This window comes from Fundulus heteroclitus, chromosome 3, assembly GCF_011125445.2.
Source record: "Fundulus heteroclitus isolate FHET01 chromosome 3, MU-UCD_Fhet_4.1, whole genome shotgun sequence".
In the NCBI taxonomy this organism is placed as follows: Eukaryota; Metazoa; Chordata; class Actinopteri; order Cyprinodontiformes; family Fundulidae; genus Fundulus; species Fundulus heteroclitus.
Window position 1 is genome coordinate 13,842,271 of NC_046363.1, and position 15,255 is coordinate 13,857,525.

At 40.2% G+C, this 15,255-nt stretch overlaps 1 protein-coding gene across 1 annotated transcript; it reads left to right on the plus strand.

Moving 5' to 3' along the window:
* The first annotated feature begins 289 nt into the window (after positions 1-289).
* On the plus strand, positions 290-10,580 carry cmc1 (C-x(9)-C motif containing 1). The gene is made up of 4 exons (XM_012864668.3): positions 290-426; positions 778-870; positions 9,398-9,488; positions 9,691-10,580. The coding sequence occupies exons 1-4, from the start codon at positions 408-410 to the stop codon at positions 9,809-9,811; spliced, it is 324 nt and encodes a 107-aa protein (XP_012720122.1). The 5' UTR covers positions 290-407; the 3' UTR covers positions 9,812-10,580.
* Positions 10,581-15,255: the final 4,675 nt, after the last annotated feature.

The following is a 15,255-nucleotide window of genomic DNA, read 5'->3' on the forward strand; positions in this document are numbered from 1 at the left end:
GACCACATCGTATTATTTTATTCACATATTTATTTTAATTACAGCTGGTTAAACTAACATAACATAACGAATAAAAATAAACTAACTGATTAAATAAATCCGTATTTTTTATTGATTCGTATTTATTAAAATGACAGTAGCCTCAGTGATTCAGGAAGCTAAATTAAGTAATAAACAAGACCAAATGACTAAATTCTAAAATTAATTTCGCATTTGCTTTTCCCCCATTATCCATTTATTTGACTGCAACAACTCCGTGACCTTCGCGTCCCTGCCCTCGCGTGTCTCTGGGATTTGTAGTTCCTGAAACCTCAAATCGACGTCAGCGGAAGTGTGTGAACGTACGCGAGCAGCGGCTAGGTGACATTGGAGCTTGTTTTGTAATGTTTTGAGCAACTTTTTCAACGATGGCGTCAACAAACGCAGGTAATATGTTAGCTCTGAGAGCATAATGATAATGTTTGCTAAGCCCTGACGTTAGATGTCCCTTTGAGAAACAAAACAACCGATACGTCAACCAGCACGTACAAACAGCAGCGTTAGCCTAGTGCTAAGCTTGATCACTGGTTAAGTCGTGTGCCTTACGGCTCGGTGTCCGCTACATTGCCTGGTTACATGCGTAGTTTTAAGCGGCTGTATCTTGAATTTAGTCCGAACATCGCCGATTCCTCCAACGAGACCGGTTGTGTAGTTTGACGTTTACTGAGCAGAAACACTCACTGATGACCGCTGCTACTTAAGGTGACATGTGCGCTTGTTTTTGTTCTCGACCACCAGAGGAAATCCCCCTGAGACATGTGGAGAAGGATGTCCTGATCCCCAAAATGATGAGGGAGAAAGCCAAGGAGCGCTGTGCAGACCGGGTTGAAGGTGGGTTGGTCGTGGGTGAGAGGTGACGTTCATCATTGGGCACTAAAGTCAAACCCACTAGTCGTCTTCATGTCAAAGTCTAGTGTCGTTTGAACACTGCTGCACTCGTTAATCCTTAAAAAAAAGGGTATTAAATCGAGTATTTTAAACCAGAAAGAACTCATTGGAGCAAGTCAGGAAACAACTACAGGCATGTATTGTTTCCTGAACTACATTCAGCTGTGCTCTGAGTTATTCACACCCCTGGCAGACTTGGATCTGAAATAATTTTTTCTTTTATCCAAGAAGTTTGTGGCTGATTTGAAATAATAACACTAGCTTCCTCCTAAATGGAAAGATGTGTGTGCGTGGTATCATCTTGAAAGAAAACTGTCTTTTCCTATTGAGCTTGTTAACACAGAAAGGCATGTTGGATAAGATTTATTTAATTTGGAATAACTCGTATCCGTTAAACGTACATTTTCCTCGAGTCTGGATATGTGCAGGACCAACTGTATTTATGGTCAGTTTTAGCCTTCCCGTTTGTCTGTTTTGTTTTGTCTGGATCAGTTTTACCTTTTGATGAGTAGGTCTTTCTATGTCTGATGGGGTCATAAACTTGTACACATAGATTATACTGGCACCCATAACAGTCTTGAAAAGAATCAGATTCATATTAATCCAGAAAAAAGAAAAACATACATTTTGTAATTCTAAGGAAATGCATTGTCGTTTTTTTGTTTTTCTATTGTTGTTGTATTGCTTGACGTTAAATTGACATGCTTTATCTGGATTTGCTAAATGCATGTTTAGGAAATTATTGACAGGTACAATTGTCGAGGTAGGAATGGATGAAATTGTTCACAAAATGGTGAAAGAGGGAACTGACATGGAGCTGCCGTTAATGATGACATGGAAAATAATTTTCTAGTTTTATCATAAACTCAAAGCACACGTGCCCAGACACAAATGCGCTCAGACACATTTTTTTTAGATTTGAGGCAAATGTGAGGTTCAGCGTCTCCTTTAAGGAAGCTTTGACATGTGATTGAGACTCAAACTTCTTAATTGGCAAAAAGTACTTTTACTTCTGAGCCATTGGCACTCCTAGTTAACGTAAAGGCTGGTGAATTGAACTAGAAGATGTTAAGTGTAATTTATACATATATAAATTATAATTTATACAGAAAGATTTAGTTACTACCAGTGGATAAAGTGTATTATGTATAATCAGTTTAAGGCACAAATATACAATTAGAAACCTGAAGAACAAGTTATAATTATTACCACCAAGGACATCATCTTTAGCTTAAAACCTAAAACAATGTTAAACCATATTGTACAATTAAAATAAACATTTATTTGTGTATAGCTTCCCACTTTTTTAGCCATCATATACCATATATGGTATCATGATATAACCTGATATCATATCAAATATATCATATGTGTCGTAATATATGCAGGTGAAATCGGATATTTACTGCATAAAATCTATTTTTGTCACTGACTTTAAAGTAGAATAGTTTCTGTCTTAGTTAGCCTAAATAATAATAATAATAATTATTATTATTATTATTTTGGCTGTACGATTTTGCCAAAAATCTAAATTGTGATATATCTCAACCATATTTACGATTTATTTGTGACTTTTCTCTGCATTAACCACAAGCAACAAAATCCCGCTGTAGATAAAGATGTTTGTAAACAAGGAATATTTAAAACAAGACATTTTATATATATATATTTTTTAATCAGAATATTATCATTCAAGAGAATAGCTTTATGAGTTGGACATCAGTCCTTGTTGAACATGAAGTGCAACCAACAAACAGGTCTATGTATTAAACAGTTTGACTGGTACTTAATGCTATAGTGAGATTCCTGAAAGTTTCTGGTAAAAAGCATAATTGTATATAAACTCTAAAACAAATATTAAAATTAGATTATCTCACTGCTGCAATTCTCTCCCCCTCCATGTGGAGGCAAACCCACTTTAAACATATTACAAGGGTTAAAGCAAAAAGAATCAGTTTGACTGGACATTTTTTCTAGTCAGCCCATATATTCCCGGGGCCATGCCACATTAGTTACCACACTTGCTTATTGTGCAAAGTCAACTTTGACCAAATCTGACAGTTTTAAAATATCCATTGACACTTCCTGTATCTCTCCCACCTTTCAGCTTCAGAGCCTTGGCGTCATCCTGGACAGCCCCATGCAGCATGTCCTTCACTTTCCACATCCATAACATCACCTGGTTAACTTACTTTTATTTGCTGCATCAAGCAGGTTCAAGCAATTATTTATCACAACTCACGAGTGTATAAAAAGGCATTATTTTAGTTTTTGGAAGTTAATAAAAACTGTTACATTTTAGCCCTGTAATTGGAGAGAATAGTGTCCCCGCCTCCCTCCCCCCCCCCTTTTTTTTTTTTTACATTGAGCTGCATTTCCCCATCACATACGGCTTGGTGTAACACCTGCTCGGATGTTAAACTTTAAAAAAAGTGCAAATAAAATTGTCTAAGTTTATCAGAAAGAATCTTCACAAGCTTTTAAAGATGAAGACATTAGTTAGAAAAAATGTATTAAACTTTTGCATAGAGTTAAAAATTGTTGAAGTTAATTTGGCTGCTGTAGCTTGTCTGTCTGAGTAAAAAATGAGTCAGCCGATGGACAGGAGGCTTTTTCAGCTGTGTGCGCAGCTAGTGCAACTCGCTACTACAGTGTCGCTTCACATCGCACTCCACTCCGTGTACAAATAAAAAACAAACTTTTTTTTTTTTTGGACGTAGTTTCCGTAATAACCTGTATGCATCAAAATCTGAGTCATTTTATTTTACGAGCGTCCTGGTGCATAGCTGCTCATGGCATGGAGCGCTGCTGCAGATTAATAGACAGCCAGCGCAGCTCTCGCTGACGATTACTGCAGCTCTGCGTTGTTTGTTTCAGAAAAGCGGGAGTGGACGATTTTTTTTTTTTAAAACCTCTTTCCGAATCTGAACCGGTCAAATGCGGTACATTGTTTCAGTTTGCGTGTGAGTGTCACTCACATTTCCTTATTATCTGGTAGATTAGCCTTTTAAAGTTGAGTCAAACCTTGTGGGTCTTCATCTAAAAGTGTCTTCCATAGTTTCGCTGGGATTTGGACCCATTCCTGCTGAAGGAGCTGGTTGGCCGGTCGCTTTGCTTAAACACACCTTTCAAATTCTTCATGGGACTGAGATCAGGACGTTGCGATGGCATCTCCAAAACATTGACTTTGTTGTACTTAAGCCACTTTGTAACTGTTTTGGAGGCATGCACGGACTAATCGTCTATTTTGAAGACCCATTTGTGCTAATGCTTATTTCCAAACGCGTTTAAGTTTAATTAACCCCTTTGTTGTTAAGTGTATTTGCAAACTGTAATCGGGTATTTTCTATCACTTGTAATGGTTTCTTCCTGATTGACCTTTCTGCCCTTGTTGGTAAAGGACTTGTTTCTGAAATCGCAGGGTGCATGCTCAACACGCTCTTAGTGGACAGCTGTGGGGCACAAATATTACGGCCCCAAGCTTGGCTCGTCCAATCAAATTACTTGAATTGCACGTTACGTTTACATTCTGCCGGATAGTGTGCCATCTAGGCAAGGCAGATTTATTTGTATAGCACATTTGAGTACAAGGAGAATGGAAAGTGCTTTACATGATTAAAATATTGGAAAATAAAAGCAAATGAAAAATAACAGTTGGAAGAAAATGTAGGAAGATTCAAACAAATTAGGAAAATGTAAACTAGAAACAAGAAAATATTAATCTAGTGTTGGTTGTCCTTGCTAGCTCATTGGATTGATGTGAACCTTTTCTGTTCAATAAATGAACAAGATGAGCAAGCCTTTATTTGTAGATTTATGTATAAAAATTTAATTTAGCTTATATAAAATGGCTTTTCTAGTGTGTTGGTTTATGCTAATGTATCTGTTTAATTTAACATTGATCAAAGTCAAACCACTGACATCAAATGGTCTTTTGCTTTCGTTCTGGGGTTGATCCACACATTTTGCACCAAAGCCTATTAATCTGTATTTTTCAGTATTGAGCTTTGGCCCGTTTGACTTTATTTATTTACTGTTCTTTAAACAAAAAATACAATCAACTATTGCTACTTGTCACCCAGGAGAATTTAACACTTTATAACCCCCCCTTCCTCCAGTAAAATGGCCTTAGTCTCATCTTTTTCCTGTTCGTTGAGCTTTTGACTCTTTTTCTCTTTCCTGAGGTTGTCTGCACCTGCATCCCGGGTCATCTTCAGCGCTCTCTGCAGAGAGCCTCCTCAGTCGACTTGTTAACACTTCGTCTGCGTAGACGCAGTGGCCGCAGCCCTGCTCTTGCGTGTCCTCTCGCCCGCAGCAACACATCAGCCGTATAGCTATTGTGGTTTGCAGAAATCCGACGACAGCCTGCATGAGTCGGCGTGGTGCTGCTCTCAGAGGGAGTCCGTGCACATGCACAGGCGGAGGTGATGGGACAGACAGTGGCTGTGTGTGTAGTGGAAACCCCCATTACGTTACAGGCTTCTCTTCTCACTCATGTTTCACACCTTCATCCTCCGCCCTCTTGTGTTTTTTTTTTTTTTTTTTTTCGTCTGCTCTGAGCCTCCGAATTTGTTTTGAGATATACAAAGAAAAAGTGAAAAAAGACGAGTGACAAGTATGTTTTCCTGTGTTATCTGTCTCTGCATGTCGGCCTCTGCAGCTTGCACTTCAGACAAGTCCCACTGACCTCGACAGATTCTTTCTAGTTTAACGTGACATGAGTTTTCCCACTGTTGATGATTCATGTCAGTTCTTTCTTATGTCAAAAAACATCTATACAACACACTTATAGCTTCTTTCAAGGTTAAAATAACTGTTATGATGATCCTTCTAAACCCAATGGATCTTGCTTGCATTTTTGCATCAAATAGTAAAATTAGAGTAACAAAAAAAAGATGGTAAAAAATAATCTGTTTTCTGCAATTAATGTTGGTTCAGGTGAGTAAATCCGCCTTAATAATCCTTTTATTGGTTAATCTGAACCTTTATAGCACATTTTTGCACCCGTGATGAAGAAAATTCATCTTTCATTAGCTATGTTTTCATGGACAAAAGTAATCAGAATAAAGGGCCGATCGGAATAAAAAAGCGTCATGCAAACAAGCCAATCGGAATATGATGATCGGATTAAGCTCAGTTGGAATGAAATTGTATTCTGAATGAGAGGGGTGATTTATGCGGATCAATGTGCCTATAAACGCTTGTCAGCATCAAGATATTCTGAATGTGGCAAACTGACCCGAGTGCGCATGTGCGCCTGACGTAATTGTGACACATTTCCGCGTTGGCGAGTGGCGGAAAAATGTCGGGAAGCAAAACTGTCGGGGCTCCTGATACAATCCTTCTATGTGAAAAAAATAAAACAACTCAAAATTGTTGCTTACTCAGTAACATTTCAATCGTAATTATAACATTGTGCAAGTCTAGCCTGGGTGCTCAAAGACAAACGTACTCTTATAATAATCCTTTGTTTGCTATTTTTTGTTTTTTAGCAAAGACGGAAGCACTTCTTCTTCTGCGTTTGTCATTTTTTTTAGGGGAATTTGATAAATGCATGTCACAGTGGTTATATTCTGAATAAAGCCAGATGCATATACATGCACATTATGATCGGATTAATTGATTGTGTGTCCAATTAAAGGGTACAATCGGATTATTTAATCCGTATACATTTTAATCCGACCGTGAAATTTTGTGCATGTAAACATAGCTACTGACAATTATTTTTAAACTAGCGATTTTAGGAAAAATCTACCTTCAGTTTAAGTAAATTATACAGTGAGGCAGATGATGGTAGAGAATGTGTGATGCTGTGGGCCTGTATTGTCGTCCAAAAATTGTTGGAAGTCTTGTTAGAGTGCATGACAGCATATGCTCCTTCAAATGCTCTGAAAACGGGACATCTTTGGGCTCACGATGCCAAGCACTCTTACCAGGAGTCCCAGGGCCTTTGGAAGAGAAACGGCTTCACAGCATCACAAACCCTCTTCCTTGCTTCCCCACTGAATTAATGTACTCAAATAAAGTTTACCTTTTTTTAGGCTCGGCTTAATCTGTTTTTTTTTTTTTTTAGCTCCTAAATGTCTTTTGCTTCATCTTTACCCTAACTGCCACACTACTATTTTTATCTATACAAATGTGAACCCAGCTGCCTGACGTGAAGATGTCATCACACATTTGTTCAGATCAGTTTCCTCTGACAATAAACTGGGCGCATAGCTTTGCGATGGTAGAGTAGCTGCTGCGTGGTCAGAGGCAACCCTCTGCAGTCGCCATCGGTACCATGGGACAGGGATGAGGCGTCGCTTGATTAGATTAGTCGCGCTCTTCTGCTTCTCTAAATTGGTTTTTCAGTTGTTCGTTTTTTTCTTTTTCTTTACATTTGCATCCTGATGAAAGTGTCTGTGACAACCATACTGATGCCAGTGAGAAGATGTGAGGGCAGTCCTTTCAATTAAACCTCTGAGAGAGAACTTGCTAACAAGGTGAAGACTCTGTCTTCCACACCTTCCAATCAGCTTTACGTGTAAAGAGTCTGGTGACATAGCCGCTGGTGCTTCCCTTAAGGACTCGCTTAAGTGTCTTGGGCTGCTTGATTATCAATATTTTGAATCATAATCATCACGGTTTTAATGTGCACCACATCCCCGTCGTAAAAGGACTGCTTGGACGGAATATTTGTTTGCCAATTATTTTTCAGGTTGCTTGCATTCAGTCTTTGCTAATCGTTACATTTGGCCGTTCTCTCTCCATCACACCCACTTCTGATGTAAACCGTAGTGACCAAGATGCTACATATCGACAGGTTTTCGGTTGGTTGTGAAGAATGTCATCACCACAATATGTAATTTTTTTTACTGCCCCATTTAGGTCTAAGAACATGAGTGAGCGAGTGTGGTGTAGGGAGGAAGCTTAATTGGTCTACCAGAATCATGAGCTCGACCTGAAGGGAAGAAAAACTACTTCTTTAGGGATGAATTAGAGTGGACACTGCTGGCCAGGCCATCTTGTCCAACATCAGTGTCTGACCTCGAGGTTGAAGTTCTCATATCAGCAAATGGTAAATACAGCATGTTCATGAGCACATAAAGCCTCGTGACCCAGGTTCCCGTTACATCTCATCGGGTTTGTGATGTCCACAAAGTGTGGTTGTGTGTTCTTTGAACTCATCAAGAGCCCTGACGCAACGCGGTAACATTCGGTCCTGTCTTTCCTATTCTCACTCTTTTTCTAAACGTTAGCGCCTGGTGTTTTGTTCCCACAGCAGTTTAGTGCAGAATATCCCTGCTCCAACCCAACGTTAACTGGGTTTCAGAAAGTTACTGTAATTTTCTTAGACTTCACTAAAAACACATGTAGCCTAAGCATTTATTTCATGCCTCAGTAGATGCAGTCTTCAGTAAATACGCATCTGTCTTCCACCAACGATCTTTGGAAGCTAACGCTAGCTTACTTCCTGTAAGCTAGTGTTGGCTAGTAAGCTAGTATTCAACGTGATAATTTAGCTCATGACACATTTTCCAGGGGTTGAATATAATTGTGGACTAAAACTTAGATGAAGGTGTTTTTCCTGCTTAATGAACGTTGTTCTTCATAGTTTTTCAGCGATTGTTTTATCGGCGCTCAGGTCTGGAGTCTGAGGGTGCGCTAAGCCTCAGCTGCAGCACCCGGGGGAGGGGGGGGGGGGGGGGGGGGGGTCCTTCTTGCTGCTTTCTTTCATTTTGAAAATCTTAAAGCTTCTAAAACAGTTTGTTAAAGAAAATCTACATATTGACAAATTCCTCAACATGTTGTTTCCTTAGGGGAAGTAAATTGTGGTTAAATAATTTTAACAAGGATTGCCAATTTGTTGACTGTTATATTCTTGATAGGGTATTCACTTGAAATTAACATTTGTGGGGCACAGTTCAACGCAGGTTCTCCTGCTAAAGACGCCTCACAAGGAAGTAAAACATAATGTGGTTTAATTGTGCGTGAAAAGGTGTAACCTCACTACAAATTTTAATAGAGTTGCAAACAGGTGAAGTTGGGGTGACTACTTCTCAACTTTTTTGGGCATTAAACGTGGAGATCTAGCAGATCCCATCTAAATACTAAAAAAAAAAAAAAAAAATATATATATATATTTATTTTATTTTTTTTTAATAAAATCAGCTCGCATTTGTGCATGTTATTCAGAGATGCACCAATCATGGCTAAGACCAATTTACGGGTTTCTTTAAAGTCAGAGCTGTTGATTTTGTGTGTGTGTGTGTGTGTGTTTTTTCAACGAGTGTAACACATGAAAGAGAAAAAATATGCTGCTAGTTCTTTGACTGAGATAGCTGTTTTGAATTACTTTAAGCGAATAGATTCCCCCCCTCATTTAAACATTAAAGTATACACCCCTAAATCAGTGATCAGAGAGAGAAAAATAGGCCTGTCGATCGCTACTTCTCTAATTTTGGTCAACTCTTTCTTCTCCATCTAGCCTTCAACAGCTGCTGCAAAGAGTCTGGCTTCTTAATGGTGTTTAAGTGTCAAGAGGAAAACTCAGCCCTGAAGGAATGCCTGACACAACAGTGAGTATTCTGCACAGCTCTCTGCAACACTCAGCTCTCACACATCAAGGTGTCATAGCAGCACGTGCAACCCCAAACGCTATGATTCAGGCTTTGCAACTTTCCCCTACAACCACTGCTCCCCCCCGTCAAATCTTAGCATTCCTCGACTCGTCCGATTGCTTGTCACCCTGGTGATACTGTACCCTGTGTCTTTCACCAGCTACCAGGATCCTGCATTTTTTGAAGAGTGCAAGCGACTGTATATTCAAGAGAAACTGGAATTTGAGAGGACGGGGATCCCTGCCAAGAACAGGACCCAGAAACTTCCAACCAGCATGTAATAACTAAAATGATAACAAGATGTCTTTCTTTTGGGCGCCCAAACTCAGACTCCATAAAATACTGAGAGAGTTTGGCCAGGTTTATTATTCAGAAACCTAAAAGACTGTGTTATGTGAAAATGGCAATTCTTTGTTTTGCAAGAGTGGCTAATATCCAGTCCGTGTGTACAATGGGCCATAAGTGTTGCACGGTGAAGTCATGAGGAGAATGAGCACACAACATCACTCCAGAAGAATTTCAAGCACTGCAGGATTTTGGCTTCGATGTTACACTGTTAATTTGAGGAACTTGTGTTGATTTACCTACATCAATGGTATCGAAGCCACTGGATGGTTGTTTTTGCCTTGTTATCAGTACAAGAATCTGTGTCACTTTTATAGAGTCAGAAAAATACTAGAATTTTACAAAAAGAAAAGCTTGAAACAACCCCTTGGAATTTGCCAGGAATTAGAATAAGTAAAATTATAATATGGCTACTCATAGTGCTTCAAAGAGAAGTGTTTGCAGATTTGTTGTGATTGTAATTTTTTTAAAAGAAATCAATGACTTCCTGCTTAAGAATCAGTCTAAACTAAACCACCGTAGAAATGTTTGGATTTTCTTCACTCTAAAGACAAATAACTGTCTTTAAATGAAAAGTAACTTGAGTGTTTTTTTTTTTTCATTTTCATAAGTGTTACTTTTGCTTTCTGATTTTTTTTTTTTAAGGTTTTGCATTCTGAGCAACTTGCTTGGAGGAATAAAAGTTAAATCTATTATCTGCTATTACTTTGCAACCAAATCATTAAGATTTATTTAATTGTTGTGTGCTATATCCATAAAAACTGACTTTGGAAGTACGACTAGTTAAACAATGATTTTAGTTTAAACAAAATGTCCAGATGGTGTTCTAAAACAGTCTATGACCAGATTGGGCATGAAGAAGGAACCCAGAGAAGATAAGGATTTGGCGGTGAAGACACCAAGGCATTCACTTTTTGTTTACCACAGTGCTTGGACAAGCAGATTACAGTTTTTAAGACGGCACTCTGTATTAATAAATAAAATGAATCATTGGTTAAAGTGGACTACTGCTAACCTAGAATGAGAGGCTGGATGGGTTAAAAAGTATCCCCAGATGAACTTCAAACTTTACTTACCGAACATTAGTAAATTACACTCTGAGGCTCCTCTTGTGTCCAAAGATTACTTACAGCTGGACTGAAGCAAAGTTGGAAAACGGAATCAAAAGTGTTAGGAAAAAAACAAGTAGATATGACTAAACCCGTCGGCTGAATCGTGCCCATGATATGACTGGAAGAGTCAAGATCTTAATGGACTGAACAACTTATCGCTGTAACATGCAGTGTTACGCTGTAGGTTTGTGTTGTATCAGTCACAGGAATGTCATTACTTGGTTCTGCTCTCCAAAACAGCCTCTCTATATATTCTATTTCCTTCCAGCTCCATGCATCACTCTTCTTCTACTTATGTTTACTCGTCTTCATTTATTAAATAATAAAAAAAAAAAAACCTGGGAAAGATTAGAGAACTTCAACTTTTTATTTTCGTCCCTTACAACTAAAGAACATTGAATTTTGGAGGTATTTTGTGAGACGGGCCAAAACAAATTAGCGCATATCTGTAAAGTGTATGCTAAATATCTTGTTTAAATTTTTCTACCAGCTGTTCTGTGAAGGCCTCAGCGGTTTACTACACAACACTGGTGAACAAACAGCATCTGAAGACCACGGCACACAAGTGGAGACGGAGCTGTGGTTGTGTAGCAATATGTTCAAATTGAACATTTCCACGAGCTCTGTTCAATCCAGCATCCAAAAATGGGAGGAGGATGACAATTACTAACCTACAAAGAGTTAAACGCCCGACTGTATGCCGGACAATGTGAATCAGAGCGGCAGCGAGGGGGTTTCTGGTAACTGGATAAACGTGTTGAGATTCAAAGGTCAGGTGGGAGGATATTCTGTCCCCATGACGGCTGCTAGTTGTGAACTCTAGTGGGCTACGTGGAGGAGTGTCAAGAAGCAGGTCATTGTTGAAGGAAAGCCATAACAGAACCTAACACTGCACGTCGTCCTGAACACACCATCTGCATGTGGCAGCATCATGCTCCGGGGAAGATGTTCAGCGCGGACCTGGATACCGCTCACAGCTGATAGGAATGGATAAAGCTAGGCGCGAGGTAATCTAGGAAGAAAACCTGTGAGAGGTTCCAGAAGACTTGTTCTTATTAAGACAGAGTTACGATAGAATGGTTTTAGAAGCCAAGCTGTTTACTTGGCTTTATTGCTGAGCTTGAGCAATTGTGCAAAGATGAACGGGCAAAGTTTCAGCCTCTCTGTGAAACGAGCCGATGATTCCTCTAAAAACGTGCGGCTCTGACTCCAGAGTCGTCCTAGTGGCTCCGGAAGGGGTAGGGCACAAATGTACGCTACACTTTTCAGACTTTAATTTGTAGAAAGAGTTTTGAGACTACGCATAAGTTTCCTTCTACAACAGCGGAGTCCAAAGTGACCGCCGTGTTTTAGGTGTTGTCCTGGTTCAACACAGCCGAACCTAGTGAAACCTGGTTGACCGATGGGTTAAGGTAAGTCATTCATGGGAATCAGATGTGTTGCAACCGGGACAGATCTAAAGCATGTTGGAGACCGGACCTCGAGTACTGGAGTTGGATATGCCTGTTCTACATCAATTCTGTTCTACTTTCTGTTGGCCCGTCTCTTAAAATCCCAATAAATAAAGGATGCAACATGTTTACTTCAATGGGTATTGATACATTGCGACCTTTTTCAGGTGCATACCTCCTTCTCAAAAGCACAAAGGAAGTAGTTTGAGAGCAGACAACAGCAGTAATAGTCAATAGGGGGTTTTCACTGACGTCACTGGCCAACTTCCGGTCCGCCATATTGGGTGGCACACTTCCTTATCTCTAGTTGTCGTACACGTATTATCGTATCGCGAATGGATAAGTACGCCAGCACGCTAGAGCGACCAGATAAGGACGTATATCTGAGGAAATGTTCCGTGATCGACAATATGGACCCGTATGCCCTCCACGGTGCCTTGTTTAGCCGTAATCCAGATGATTGGCCAAATGTAGAGCACGGCGACATAGTGCATTACCTGGTGTTCGGTGAAAACCCTCTGCACACTCTTGAGGAAATGAGAGCTTACAAGGATCTAGAGGCTCACAACCAGTTCACATCTGGTTATGTACATCAAGGAAATCGCCATCATACGTGGACGGGTGAGTTTTAATAAGATGGTAAAAATGTAAACAATCCGACGCAAATGCGTCGCATGCTTCTGTGGTGGCTGGCGGCCGGCGGTGCGCGAAGGCGCTTGGCTGCAGGGCCGATCGACGCCGCTCGCGGCTTTAATTATTTAAGCAGAACAATGACCAGCGCAAAATTAAGTTGTATTTACCGTATTGGCGCCGGTAGGAGCTGCAGATCATAAAGCCAGCAAACAGTGGGAACACAGCAACTCGTTCAAAGGTAAGCTGCGTTCAGACGGGCTCTGGCACATGCTAACCGTCAGTGCTAACAACCACTCACGCATGTAATGTACTTTTAACTAGCTGCTATGTGTTTCAAACGTTTAGAACACACTCTCATTGACATCGGGATACTGTGGAAAGTTATGTTCGGTCGACTTACAGCCGCGATCCAAGCGAGCCGACGACTCTTTGTTATCACTAACAGTTGTTCTCCGTGGTTGCGCCTCCAGGCAGGAAAGCGGTGGAAAATTAATCTGTTTCTATGTTTTTCCCATGGCGATCATGTGTTGCGCTGTTACAGCCCACAATACAGCAACGGTTTACCATGGTTGAAATCAAGTTAAGGTGAAATGAATCAAATTAAAACACGGCTGAGAGAGGGAGTACAGTACGCGGTAGTAATAGGCAGTAGAGGCGGCGGAGGCAGTCAACATGGCAGCCGCGGAAAGTAATGTCATAACGCCCAAGCCCTATTATTAATATATTCTTCTTACATGTTTTAAATACTTAACAGTTAATTACCTGTGACAAAGTGAGCACCGCAGACTCTGGCGTATTCCAGCTTAACACCGTCCAAATCGGACCTGGATATCCGTGTCAGCCATAGGTGACGGCGTTGTTCAGAGAGCTGTTTTTTTTTTTTCACACTGATTCACTATTACGGCTGGTAGGCGATAGAAAGAGCGTTGATCTCCACCTCCACGGGCCGTGCAACCAACCATTAAACACGTTTTCCCCATTGTTCACTTCCAATACTGCCTAAGGCGTCATACAATGCAGGTCAACGGTGCGAAACGACTGCCACCCAATATGGCGGACGCGCTGAGTAGTCACGTGAGCGTGACGTCACCTGAAAACCCCCTATAGGTGTAAATCCTTGAAATGCCCCTGTGGGTTGTATCTGGCCAGAGAAATGCTAGTGGCTCCATGTGAGTTTAGACAATGGGACGTAACGTGTGCCGATAAGCTTCCATGCAGTCGCATTATAGAGGAAGTGAAATTCTTTAGATCCTCTGTGTGTTGAAAATGTCTTCAGCGTCGTGAGCAGCTTAACTCCATAACGCCTGCAGCTAAGAACTAAGAGTCAGAGCAGCACACAGTGGGTCGCTTTGTTTCATTTATTTATTTAATCGTATTTACAAACAGTCTGAAGTGCGGTAAGTCTAAAATATAATCCATATCTACTATACATTGCATTTTGGTTTGCAAATCGTTTCCAGAAGTATGAAAGTACAGCTGTAAAATAACCTTTCATTAAAAATTAGGGGGGGGGGGGGGTTTGTTTTGAAACCGATCAAAGTAAATTGCCAAAAATAAAATAAAAGCAACAATTTTTACAACCACGGGCTTTTGTGCACCTTATTTTCCAAGACCCGGCTCACACTTCTTAAGGTCATTAAATTATTGTCTTTCTACCGTCAAATCAGAGGTCTTGGTGTCCAGGAAGGAAAAAACAATACAAAAACAATGAAGTGCAGAATCACATTTGGCAAAGTACTGAAGCCCACCATTTACATTTATACAGATATGCACACTCTGTTTCTTATATGCACACGTCTGCCTTTGTACACCTTGTCCAGACTCACCTGTCCCATAGACATCGCCTCCACTTCTCCCTTCATTTAACAGCAACATTAACATGAGCACAGTGCAAAGATTAGATACACTTTCTATTTCTCCAAAAATATTCACAACAGCTTAGCTCAGCTCTCACCCGACGTTAAAGGGCAAATATCATCATATTTAAGGGTCGTAAAAACTAAGAAACACTGAAAGTAAGAAAAATAAACCACATCCTGGATCATTTTAAAAGCACTTTTTGAAAAAAAAAAAAAAAAAAAAGAGCCTTTGCAGCCCTCGCCTTTCTCATTGAACAGGAAACGAGAAGCACCCATGCATGATAAGTCATCTGGGTCCGCCGTGTCTGACGGACCATTGTTGATC